The following is a 13,657-nucleotide window of genomic DNA, read 5'->3' on the forward strand; positions in this document are numbered from 1 at the left end:
CAGTTCTTTCATGCACCAATGTAAACATGGTATTATGCAACATGGACATCAACTTTCTCATGAGAAAAGGAGGTACCTACCACCACAGACTTAAAATAATGAAGGAAGGATACTTGAAAGTAAACCACTGACAAGAGTTCCCTTAAAGGAGAGAAGTCAAGATCTGCAGTGGTGTGTGTGGAAGGTAGGGCAATCCAGGGCTCATTTGCCCTCTGAGTTTCAAATTAATGTAATTTACACTGGCTCCATGAAATAGGATCTGATTAGCTACAGCAGAAATGAGTTGTTATTCTGTTTGTTCCAGTGATTGCCAGCAGGTGGCTGTCAAGTTCAGTAAATGATTTCAGCTGGGTGTCTGGAAATTACTGCAAACTTGTTACCTGTTACTGTCACAGTCTTGGGGGGGGGGGGGGTAATATAGTTTTAAATTTAAATTCCTTTTAAAGAGATTAACCAGTGACCCAGCATACTGATTATGTTCAAATGTTACAGAAGGTTGCACACAATTTAATGTATATTTCTGATCATAATTCAGTCAGATGATAGTAAAATATTTTAACAACTCTGAAAATGGGTGGTGCTGATCTGTAGCTGGATGTTCCTCCACTCATTTTTCTGCAGCTTGAATTAGTACCTTGACAGACTTCATGGTTCAATATTGATACAGCATGTTAATCTATACTCTGCTTGAAAGCTGCTAGCTAATCAATGCAGATGGTAGTTACTGTTCAAGTCTTTGCTTTTTATCTTGACAGTAATGATCTTTATGTGTGTAGATAATACAGTAATGAAAATTTGTCTATCAGAATTCACCATTGTTATTAACCTAATTCCACACATTTGTTACAGCTCAATGTTCTTTTAATGTAAGGAAATGTGCATGGAGTGGGTGGGAGAATAGAGAAGATAGGTGGAGATTTCAGAAATTAAGGTAGCAAAGCCATGGTGTTAGTGGTTGTTTCAATAAAATTCTGAAACTACATGCAATGAAAGCAAATTGCTTTGTAATACTCAAGCGTTAGAGTACAAAGTAGTGTTTTAAGATCATGACTTAAGGGTATTCCCTGATATTTCTGCAATAATTGGCCAGCCTTCAGCTTGGGATACACTTGTACGTTGTCAGATGAAATGCTAAATTGAGTCTCACTTCACTGGAAAAAAGCAAATTCCTGTGAAATAAGAAGCTGGTTGTAGTTCAAGTATTGCTAGTTGATGCTGATTGATGCCACATTCCCTCTGCTACGTATAGCATGAGAAGATGTGCTCTTGGCTGTAGTGTGGGCAAAAGGAGTGAACATGGGGTATTTCATAAAAGCAGATGAAGTTCTCATTTTTGACCTGTGTACAGCTGGGTAAGTTGTCCTTTTAGTTCTGTTATCTGATCACATGTGATACCTTTGTTTTGCTTGCTGGGGGGTGGGGAGAAGAAATACACTTCTCTGCTATAGAAAATGCATTTCACAGCACAAACCAGAAAAGATGGGGGAGGGTGTACAGTTCTTCCCACAAAAATTCAGAGGTAGGGGAAAAACTTAGGTGACCTAACCAGTGGCTGAAGCTGCCCTAGTAAGTGCTGTTTTACTTTTGCCTTGAAGCAGAAGTAGTGCAGTCTAATACGGTTAGTTTTCTGCTTTTTTTAAAAAAAAAAAAGTAGTCAAAAATGCTCGCATGTAAAAATATTTTAAAAAAATATTTAAAAGTGAGTTTAAATATTTTCTCTAATAGTAGAAATACGAACCCAATGGAAGTAAGCCTGTAGCCAGATGCATAACTACAGACATTTTGGAAGCTGCTGGTTATTGTTGAATAACCAGCCTCTGGGAGACAGAGGAATTCTGTGCAGATAGCAAAGCAAGTAGAATTGTCAAGACTCCTTTTGTCTCTAGATATTTTCCTAGCTGTAAAATAATGATCATCTGCTCACCACACAGGTGTTAAGAACATGGGATATTTTTAGAAATTAGAGCACTTGGAATGCTGGCAAGGGAGGAAATGCATAAATAAAGGGAAAAGCTAAATTCTTTTCTTTTTGAAGTGAAAAGAGAATATGCTTTTGCAACATTTCTTTGTGGAGTAAAAATCCAATTTTAATATAACAAAGACTGCTGGCTAGCAGAGAAAAGGATTAATAGCATTTCACACTGAGAAAGAGATACTTGGAAATGGTTTGTTTGGTCCTGCGGATTTTTGTGGCAATGGAAAGCTAAGCTGCTTCTGTCTTTAGGAAGCGTGCCCGCAGGGAGTGCCAGACAGACTTCTCTGCCACTCCAAATTAATTACGCAAATTGTTGTTCTGCCAAGGTAATATCCTTAGGTACACTTGTAAATCTGAGTAGATTCTGTTGAGAAGTGAACAGATTTAACAGAACATGTAACAATTGTAATAACTAGAGTGGTGTAGATTTGGCCTAAAAATAAAATTAGGCAGTTTTCTTTTAAAGCCCTTGTTAATCCATCAATGATGGGAAAAAACAGCTAAGTACAGTAGTAATTTTTTCTAAGCTAAATATAAGCTGTCATCATCATCTAGAAGATGATAATGGGTTATAAGGATACTAAGACAATGCAATTTATCATGGAGCTTTTGTGTGTAAAAATTACTTAAATATGTCTTCAGTGTATTTCTCTTCTTGAGTCCCTTGGGTGAGACTTCTTTAATCATCGGCACTTTTTCTGAAGATAAATGTTTTCAGAGGTGTGACTAAGAGAATAAAATCTGTGGGGTAATATTTGTTTAATTATGTCTAGGAGTAGGGCCAATTGCAGTTCCTGATAAGGAAACAACGTCAAAATTCTAAATGATTAATTATCATGCTTCCAGCAATATCCCGCAGAGATGCAGTAGGCTTTTTCCCTCATCTTACAGCTAGATCACTTCACATCCTGAACTGCTAAACTGGAGAAGAGCATAGCTCACTGTATGGATGGGAATCTCCTAAAGCAAGACTGTACTTGAACAGGAAAGGGCCTTATGGTGGCTGATGTCAGACTTCTCTCTAAACTGAGATACTAAGTGTTACGCTGCTAAGACTTGTATTTTATCTTCAGTGAGCTAAAATTAGGTTTGATCCTAAGGTCTTTATATATTGCTTAGGAATTCCAGGTTCTTTGGGAACTTAAATAACTGCTCTTATGTCTTTTAACTGATTTGAAGTTACATTTGTAGTTTGTTGAAATGAGCTATGATCTTTTCATTATGGATGAACAGGTGGCTCCTAGTTGAAGTAAAGGTGAAATGCACCTGTGTGTAAACACACCTGAGATACATATGATTGCTCTTTTAGGAAGAAGTTTGGGTTAGGAGCAAACTAAAAATCAAACTTTATTGAAAAAGTAGCTAAGCAAAGAGTTGATCTAAGTTTTTCTTCCTAATCCTTAAAAGCATGTGAATTGAATAAGTTCAAATATATTTGATTACTCTTTTATTCATCAGTGCTTCATTATCAGAATCCTCAAAATGCTTCCAGCCTGGTGAATGTTTTCAGTAACATGCAATGTACAAACTGTTTGAATTAACATCTGTTCAATTGAAGTGAGCCCAAGTGTGGAATTTGAGCCCAAATCTGGGGTTTTGTGACCGCTGGCTTGCTAAAACATCCTCTACGTTGGCCACCACAGCACGTGGCAGAATCGTTCAGCTTGTGGCTTTCCCCAGACCAAATACATTTCTAGTGTAATGTGACTGGCTCCAACACTTAACTCCAGAAATGACATCGTTGACCTGTGATCTCATCTGCTTATTTTGATAATTCACATTATCTTACTGTAATGGTTTCATATAGATCTAAAAGAATTTGCATTTTGCTCTCATAAGGAAGAAGGTAAGATTAAATGTCAATTATGTGTGATGTGAACGAGCAATACCTGGAAGGTGACTTTGGAAATGAAAAAAAATGATTGGATTTAAGTCGCTGTTTTTTTCTTGATGGAGACTGAGCAGAACAGCAGTATTTTCACTGAGTCCTTGCTGCAATTTTTGAGTAAAAATGGGAGGAAAACCAAAAACTGATGTTTTGAGGGGAATTTTGATGGCTCTCCAAGCCTCTGCCTTCTACAAGGTTTCAAAACGGACATTTTGGTGGAAAAATTGCGAGGATTTAACACCATTTCCTTTCCAGTCGCTGAGGAAGCTCCCTGTTCCCGCCGGGGACCACTACCCGCGCGGCGGGGCCGGGTCCCGCACCGCCTCAGGTGTGCCCGGGGCCGCTCCCGCCGTGACTCAGCGCGTGCCTGGCCGGCCGTGAGGCGCAGCAGCGAGGGCCGGGGTCTCGCTGCGCGAGCTCTGGCCCCGGGCGTCCCCTCAGGGCCGAGGGGGTGCGGCCGCTCCCACCCCTCCCGTGTCGTTAAGGAGCATTGCCGATGCCGCCTCCTGCCCGGTACCGGGCGGCGCATCAGGCCGGGGGCCGGTCGCCAGGCGCCGCGGGAGGGAGGCTGGGCGCCGGGCCTCCCCCGGGAGCGGCGCCTCAGCCCGGCCCAGCCTCGGCCTCCCGCGCCGAGCCCGCCCCTCTCCCAGTCTCCTCCGCGGCTCCCCCTCCCCGAGCCAGGCGGGGCCGCAGCTCGCAGCGCCGCCGTTCGTGGTGCCGCCTCTCGCGTCTCCCCGCTGAGCGAGGGCACCGGCGGGACCCTCTCCGGCCGCCCCCTGTCCCCGCCGCCGCCTCAGCCGCAGCCGGCGCTGCCCGCGGAGCCGCCATGAGCTGGGGCACGGAGCTGTGGGTGAGTGCCGGCCGGCCGCTCATTGTGTCGGCACCCGCCGCCTCCCCCCGGCCCGGCTGCTTTGTTCGGCGCTGGGGAAGGGCGGTGGCACCGGCGAAGGGAGGGGGGGGGTCGGGGCGGTGTGAGGGGGGAGAGGCGCTGCCGAGGGCGGTGGGGAAGGGGGGCGCCGAGGCGGGGCTGAGAGGCGGGCGCTCGGCGGGCAGCGCCGTACCCGGGGCTCGGGGGCGGCCGTGGGGGGTGTGGGGGTCCCGGTAGCGGCCTGGGGGAGCAGCGGGCCTGGCTTTGTCTGCGGCGCCGCGCCCCGGGGGCTTCTCCGGAGGGAACCTTCCAGAGCGGGGGCGGCCACCAGCACGAGCCGGTGGGGGGAACGGGGCAGAGAGCGCTGAGGGGGCTCGGCGGGCCCCCTGCGGACCGGGGCGCGAAGCGCGCACACACGCCCTGAGGAAAATATTCCCGAAAACCCGGGTGCAGCAGCCCGCGGCCGCGGCTCGGCCATGACGCCCCTCGCGCCTCCAGCAGCCTCTTTGTCCCGCATGGCTGCGGGGCGCGCTGGGCGCCGGGAGCGGCGCTGCCTGGGCCGGGGGGGGGATTTAGGGTGGATCGGGGTTGGGGGGGCTGCAGCAGCGCCGTCTCCCCCGTGCCGTGTGGGGAAGCGGCGTCGGAGCTGCCGAGGGGCTGCGGCCGTCGCTTGGGCCGTGCCCCTATGCGGCCGGGGCGTGCAGGGGGCAGCAGCACGCGAGGGGCGCGCGGCTCGGCTGTGAGGAGACCAAATGGACACTGGTGCGGCCAGCGGCACCGAGAAGAGACGGGGTTAGTAGCAGCGCGAGTGCGCCTTTGTAGTGCGTGCCTGTGTGTACTACGGCCGTGGAATCGTTAAGGTTGGAAAAGATCTCAGTGGTCGTCTGGTGCACCCGCCCCTACCCGGGAGAGGTTATAGGTTGGTGCTGGGGAGAGTCGGGGTGGTGCGTTGGAGGAGAACGCTGAATTTTTTTCTGCGTGTACTTAAATACGTATCGTTTCAGAAACCAGACTTTCAGCTTACTCATCTCTGTTCCTTTTGGCAGCCTCTTAATCTTGTTTTCTTTGTTCGGCTTGCGAATGATAGCTAAGGTTTTGTGTTCTGTCTGGTGTTCAGTGTTGCGAGAAAAAGCTTCAGAAATACGTACAAAAAGATGGATTTCAACTTCAGACTTCATTTCAATAAAAGGCAATTTTATTTACAGTGTCATAATTGTGACACAGAATTGTGCCTGAATTGTATCTAGACCTACTACATTTTTTTCCCTAAGTCACTAATTCTATTGTGCTGGTTTAAAGAAATAATGCCAGATATTTAAACTAAAAGTTCTATGCTACTGCTTTTATTTCAGCAAAATTTAATACGCTTTTTCATACTATTAGGCGATAGCTACTTCCTTAAGGTACAGATGCGGATATATATATATATATATATAATGGTCTGTTTGTAGGTATATAGCTAGCTTCTCTGATAATTTAAGTTTTTATATTAAAATGTACCTTCTAAATGGGTTACTTTTGTTGAATTATGTCATGCTTTTTGAAAAATAGTATCTTAGGGCTATAATGCCAAGTATTTTCTTACACAAAAAAAAGTTCAGTGCTGCTCATACCAATTGAAAAGAATATCAAACGTTTGCTTTGACATCTTTAAGTGGGCAGAGAAACATTTATCTTTTAATTCTGGTGTAAAATTCTGTTTATAAATATATTAGCTTCTCTCTAGACCAAAAACACAATGAAAAACAGTGCTTTGGGAGCTTTGGAGACAGGGCTGCAAAGAATGGGCAGTTAAAGTGTTAGCTGTGTTTTCGTTGTGAGGCTTTCCCTTCGTCTTCCCCTGCTGCTACCTTCAGCGCAGCCTCGAAGCAGCAGAGCCAGGCTGGATTCGCTAATGGCAGCGGGGTGCCTGCGGCTCGGCGCGGGGCATCCAGCGGCACGGTGTGCTGTGCTCGGCGTGGGCACAGCAGGGAGAGGCCTCGCCCTTGGTAGCGCTGGCGCCTGGGGTTCCGAAGGGCAGGTTGGTGGGATCAAGGCTCGCATCTGGAGGACATTTTTTCTGGATGTTGAGCAAACGTTCACAATGTGTTTGTAAGCAAATGTGTATGTAGGCTCTCCTCGTACACTGGTGTTTTTGTGTCAAGCTCCTTAGTATCTCTTCATGCTGATCATTGGTATTTGACGCTGATTCGCAGTTCTGATGTATTTGTTTATTTATTTTCCTGGAGTCCGTATGTACTTCTGATAAAGTAAAAAGCGTGCAAGGGTACATTTAGAGGGAAATAAGGATCCAGAAGAAAATCTAGGGGATTAGAAAAAACAACTCATGTCCAATATTTATGTGGTACCTGTTTAATATGGTTCTTCTGGTATTAAAGTGCTGCATATGTTGTTCATGTTTAAAGTATCTTCAATGGTTATATCATGAAAAAAGGGAAAGATTTTCTTTGATGGGCCAGTATTTCCTAATTCTTAAATTCTTCAGCTGCTATTTCTATTTGTGGATTATTGGGCGTTTTTGCCTTTCAGTCAACCATTTTTATAAGTCCACCACTCAGAATTAGGTATACGGTGGCCAACGCACATATATCTTGGGAAGGCTGAAGTAGAGGTGCTTCGTGTTTTTAGTGCGTCTTGGCCAAACAGCATATTCCCTGGTGTGTAACTGCTTTCAGTAATGATCCTTTGATAACACTATAAAATAATACAAACTAATAATAGTGAAATAAATGTTGATTTGTTCAAGCCATTCTGTCATTAGAACTTTTGTTTTACCTTTTTTTCCACACTATGTGAAATGTTTCTCTTTTTTCCACAACAAAATTTTTGTGATGAATTTTAAGTGTTGTTCCACAGATAATTTTATTATTCGTGCATTTGTTTTTGTAGTGACTGCAGCATATACGTCATGATATGTGCTCATTAAAACCAGGATACTTCAGTGAACTGCTTTGCATGATAGTCTTCTCCTCATGGTTATGAGAGAGTAGTGGGAACTGGGACATCTGGGTTCTAGTTGTCTGTCATCCAGTTGAAATTGTATTTTCTGAGACTTGGACTGCTGTGCTCTAAATTCTCCTATTTGTAATACTTAGGTGGTTTTTTTTTATAGATAGGAATTGTAAAGCAATAATCATCTGATGAAAGGGTGTATATAATAACAAAGTATCATTGTTTTGTTGGTAATGAGAAATTGTTGCTTGTTGCTGTTCACTTAGATACACTTTTCAGGGTTTTGACTTCAGTGAGGTTTGTTTGTTTGTTTTGGTATTATGTTTTTGTTCTCCTCATGAGCCACTCTGAGGGCATACACGTTCAAGTCCTGGGTGGACTTGCACACTTGCTTAATAAGATGCCCCAGTCTGACTTCTGTCAAATTGTATTGCAATATCCAAGGCAAGAATAGATGACTAGAACTAAGGCTGTGGGCCTTAATTTAGCAAATGAAGTCTTTGGAAATAAAAATGACGGATTCTGATTTGTTCAAGTCTATTTGGCATGAACCTCCGTTCAGTGTATATGTTTGTACATCTGGAGTTCTTTCTGTGATGGGCATCAACTGTACAAATAATATTAACATAGAAGATTTAACAAACCGTACCTGGTTATTGTCATCTTGGGTTTTTGTTCAGTTAAGTTGAATATATAGTGTGTTTGTTTTGACACTAAAGGCTCGCTAAGCTTTGGAGACTGGAGGATGGTTAGTGATGAAGTCCTTCGCTTAGTGGAAGCAAGTGAAGCTTAGTGTGTGATTGGCAGTTTTGTTATTAAAGTAGCTTCCTTGGAAATTAATTAGAGAGGTTAAGGCTGCCTCTTTGAAAAACATCCTTTTTGATTTTTTTTTTTTAAACTTTTAGTGTATGTTCTGTGTTTCTGAACCTCTGAATCTCTTAATAGCTGTTGGCAGCAAAAGAGGTCAAATACCATGTCAGAACATTTTCAGTCTGTAAAACCAGTCTAGCCATCTGTTTCTCACCTCTTGATAAATATTTAAAGCAGAAGTTTTTCTGAGGGCTTTTGTGCTAAGATTTTATGATTTAAGAAAACGGCTATGGAAGATTTAATGATACTATTGTTGTGAGCTCCTTGGGGCCAGAAGCACCCCATCTTTTAAAATTAAAAAACCACTGGCACTGTAGAACGCTGTTTTAGAAATGAGTTACATCTGACCAAAGATCAAAGCATGTTTGGTGATGTGCTTGTTTAATCTTTACTTAAACAGAATTAATTCAGTGCCTAAAACCAAGTTTTATTTATGAAAAAGTTAAATAATTTTCAGTTGCATCAATAATTTTTCAATTTTTTTTGTAATTTTTCTTGTGCTTCTGATGCCTGTTTCAGTCATTGTTTGCCTCTTATTTTAAAATAATCTATTCTTTTTGTGTAGAAGAGGGTAAGTTGTGTGGTGATGTCTGATTTTAAAAGTCACCACGTTTAATTGTTGATGGTAAGACATCAACAGAAAGTAAATATGAAAAAGTTGACTTCAACAAATAATAACTATTTTGTTACATGTTTCTTTCCTAATAGTTTGTCATATTTTTATTCATAGATCAGAAAAACTGGTTTTCAATCTAAATAATTTTTTTTTCAAAACAGTTTGATACTGAGAAACCTTTGTGTACAGTTAATACAAGAGTGAGATTATATAGACACTGCATTGTTAACGGTAGCAATTTCTTTTAAACAGAAAAAATTGAAAATAATTCTACATATTAAGCCATATTCTATGCGGAAATTCTTCTGTGGTTTTGAATCTTAATGTTTCATAAACTGGTTTTCCAGAATGGTAACGTGTACTGTGTTAAGTCAATATTCTATTTTATACGTAGATGTTTGTGAGATGAAGCTTGGATTTTTTTTTCCCCCGGATTTCTCATTCAATTGAATCCAAAGAGTGCAAGTAGTTCTCTTTTAATTCAGTGTTCTTGCTGTTGTGGTCTGCAGATGTGTGCAAGGAATGTGTCTTGTGGCTAACGTATGAAATTACACGGTTTTCTAGATGTGTGAGATGGCCATACGTTTCCTCTGTCATGGGTAAGGTACTGGACAAAACATGTAACCTTTGTGAGGTTACAGTCTGTTTCACAAGGAATATTTTGGGGCTTATCTCATTCTTGTCAAGACTTCTTTGATTTCCAAATGGAAAGTTATGTAAGGATCGAGTACTTGATTACTTGATTAGTGAACATGTAGTTACCTCAGGCTCAGGAATGAAAACAATTGTACTGAGCTGTAGTTAGAAATAATATTTGTCTTTATTTTTCCAGCAATTGTCTGTTTCATAAACATCTGACCTTTTTACTGATTTTTCCAGGAAGGGGTGAGTCACTGTCTTGAGACTTTATCAGTTTGGTTTTGATGTTGAACATACTTTAATTTAAGGAAGCATACATGTTTGCGTCCTTGAGTATCTATTTAGAGAGTATTTTTTCAGTTTTGAAAACAATTTATCACCTGGTATCTATTAAAATGGCATCTTATTTTTATTTATGGCCCGATTTCTGTATGTACTGAGAAATATAAATGCTCTTCAAGGAAATTTTTACAAGCATACACGGGACTTATTTTTTTCTAAAATGTACATGCTATCCGTATTGATAGTACAAATTCTGAGGGTTGGCTGTGTCAAGAATCTGAATGCTGGCAGTTTGATTTCCTGAGTGAGAATGGGAAGAGATTTTTTGAGATTGTAAGATTTATTTATTTATTTAACTCAGCCAAGCAGAGGATTTCTTTAAAGACCGTACCTATCAAAGAAATGCCTGCAACAAGGTCCTTTGGAATGGCAAAATCCATCAGGACCTGGGATGGAAAAAAGCAGGAATAGAGAAAAGTCTTGTTATCGATGTGTTCAGGTTTGTTCTTGGTGAGGAATGACCAAGTAGGTATGATTTGGGCTTTCAACAGTTTGCAAATAAATACTCGAAAACAGAAGGTTTGTATCAGTGCATGAGTAGAGTTGTCATTTGTGCTATAGACATACTGAAATAAGTTGTAATACCCTGGGAAAATATATAAAAGTTCATTTGTGTGTTTAAATTCTTACACTGGACTGATCTAGGTGAGACACTGCATTGACAGAAAAGTAGTTAAATACTTCAGCCCTTAAACTTGCTGTGCAGTTTTTTAGCATGCTTGGTGAAGCCAGTAGTTGAGTAATGCAGTAATTTTTTTATGGACGGGAAGTTCTTCAGCACATTTCAGATTAAATTTTCATTGTTCGTAGCACACGTGCACACTTTTCCAGCAACTTGAATTCTTTTGGTAGAAAAAGAATCCCCAAAGTCCAGATGTGTTCAGCTTTTTCCTTGTGTTGGTGAACAAATTGTTCAGTGAAAGCTGCAATTCCAATCAGCTTGTTTCATTTTGTCCCTAGTGAGTTTACGTACCCCAGTTCCAGTGCTCTCTTGGCAGAAAGCTTTATAGGTTCGTCCTCAGAAGCATGTCAGTGTTTCAGCTGGATGGGAAGAGAAGGAAAAAAAAAAAGTATTATAATAATGAAAACCTTCTGGTTTTCATTAAAATTCTGACCCTTTACACTGACTTTGTTCGTTGTTAGTCTTTTTTTTTTCCCCCACTACAAGCTCTATTCTAAAAGCAGAGTGATAACAGTGTTTTAGTTCCTGCTTAGGTGACAAGAATGGGCTTAATTTTCAGTGTAGTTAATTCTCTGCTTATATTGTAGTAGAACTGAAAATTGAAATAGTTACATGCCAGATTCATGAATACCTGTTCCCTCATTTTTTTCCCTTTGTTCAAAATTCGTCTTCTGCTTTGTCACTTAAAATAAAAAGGGCATTAGGCTGGTAAAACTGCTTGCTGGCATTGTGGTTTGTACATTTATACATCGCTTTGTTACATCTTTTAGAGGAGAAATGTAATCTCATAGGTTTGAAAATGCTGTGAGATCTCAGTTTTTCTTGGGCTTTACTGTGGACCTGTTGTATCATCTTGGGCAGGTAAACTTATTTTCTGTCTCAGGTTGTAAAATTGGAATAAAGTTTGTTTGCATCAAATTAATATTGTAACAGTATCTGCATTTGTAGAATACTTCAAGGTTATTTAATTGTAAGTTCAAAGTAATACCTTGTTTTTTAATGTTATACGCAAAACCAAAAAGCAGCAAATTCCTGATAACTTCCTCCTCATTCTCTTTCATCAGACAGTCTACATGAAGTAACCATTTAACTCTTCTCTGTAAAGTGTAACTCCATTTTAACTACCTAGTTAGATTTTGTACAAAAAAAATATGTTTGGAAAGAAATCTGTTCACAATACTTGATCAAATGCCACTTGAATGGGTGATGTCTGCTGTACACTAACAAAGTTCATCATTTTATCATTATATTTCTTCATGTAATGCTTATGCTTACTAAGTATTTGTTCAGGAGGCAAACGCTGTGCAGTTCCCCTGTCACTGGCTGGTACACAAGTCGTAGTGCCACATGCTGCTTTATAGGTCTTTATTAAGCAAACAATGTTTTTGCAGCATTGCGCAATGAAATTACATCCACTTGATTTGAGTTTGGAGTGTTAGTTAAGTACTGAAGAGCATCTGAAATATGACAGCAATTGCACTGGAGAGTCAAAAGGCAGTCTAGATTTTTGGCATATTTAGGGGAACCAAATGTGTGTGAAGGTGATGAAAATGGGCATCTACCTTTTGCATCTTTATCTGTTTGGTAAATCCTTTGAAAGGCAGCATTTGATTTCTCGTTTCTTTCATGCTGGGTGTCCAATTCAGGTGGATATGAAAACCTTTCTCTCTGTAAACTCCGGTTAGCAGAGTAATTGAGGGAGATTGAATGTGGGGTACACTCATTTGCTTCTTTTCCCCAGGAGCTTGATTTCTTTCCAAGAAGATAAAAAAAAAAGTGTCACTTTTCTAATAATATTTTCAAATAAGTATTTGCTGTAGGCAGCATAGTTTTTGGTTTTTTTTCAACTTTGAGGAGGAACATAATTGATACATGTGAACCAAAGACATTATCTGTGCTGTGCTACAATTGGCTTTTTCTGCAGTAGAGGAAATTTTAACGTACCTAATGTCCAATTTATTTTTTATTTTTATAATGGATAAATTGTTCCTGTTCTAGCAGTCTTCTATGACATCTAATTGTCTTGATTTTTTTTTTTTTTGCTGTTTATGTGAAGGTATGCACAGTTAGAGGAATATTCTCAGTGTATTTGACATCCGTAATCAATACTTGGAGTGTTCTATGTTGTTTGTATTTATTTGATGCCTAGAGCCATTAGTCACATAGTGGGTTTGAATTGTGCTGTGCTTGTTATGCTGTGCACAGAGTAAAAGGACTATTCCCAGTTGAGTGCCAGCAGGAGATAGGTCAGTTACTGGCTGTGCCAAATGACAGAGTTGTGCAGACCCAAATCTCATGTAGCATGATGGGCACTGATCTCAACTGCAGCATCTTAACTGTTTGTCTTGGAACACAAATGAGGAGGGCAGGGAGAATTTGCAATGTTTGCAGGGATTAGATCATAAGCAACCTACGAAGCAGGAAATAGTTGTTGAAATGTACGAAGGAGTGTTGGAGTCTCTTGGAAAGCACGTGTCAGTCCTTTGGTACGATGAGGTGATAGAGTTGGAATCAGACAGCAGTGCGCTGGAAAGTGAGGTCAAGAAGCCAATGTTTGATGCAATAGAGAAGGATGCAAAGAGATGGGGTGAGAATACTCAAGAAACATACGCAAGTGAAATGATATCTCAATACCAGAGGAAAGGATGTTGCAATAATTTAAAAATGAGATGCATAAAGAATGGATAAAGATTGCAGCTGTTGGAATGGCTTGAAAGAGCCTAATTTTCCAAAAACAACATAGAAAATGTTATTAACATAGAACATGGATTTGAGATTCTGGAAAGAAATCAGATGCTCAAGTGAAAGAAGAGTTAAAGGTTAAG

At 41.0% G+C, this 13,657-nt stretch overlaps 1 protein-coding gene across 4 annotated transcripts in view; it reads left to right on the forward strand.

The window, feature by feature from the left end:
• The first annotated feature begins 4,344 nt into the window (after window positions 1–4,344).
• The window catches only part of FNBP1L (formin binding protein 1 like), a 52,618-nt gene continuing 43,305 nt past the window's right edge, over window positions 4,345–13,657 (forward strand). For 3 of the 4 annotated variants that reach the window (XM_048067067.2, XM_048067068.2, XM_048067071.2), the window contains exon 1: window positions 4,345–4,713. In XM_048067067.2, coding sequence (XP_047923024.2) covers window positions 4,360–4,713 — 354 coding nt within the window. In that variant the 5' untranslated portion in view covers window positions 4,345–4,359. Of the gene's footprint in view, window positions 4,714–6,610; window positions 6,752–13,657 lie in introns of those variants that run through there. The other variant, XM_048067073.2, reaches the window with a different exon arrangement.

The sequence above is a fragment of the Anser cygnoides genome, chromosome 8 (genome assembly GCF_040182565.1).
Source record: "Anser cygnoides isolate HZ-2024a breed goose chromosome 8, Taihu_goose_T2T_genome, whole genome shotgun sequence".
NCBI classification, from domain to species: domain Eukaryota; kingdom Metazoa; phylum Chordata; class Aves; order Anseriformes; family Anatidae; genus Anser; species Anser cygnoides.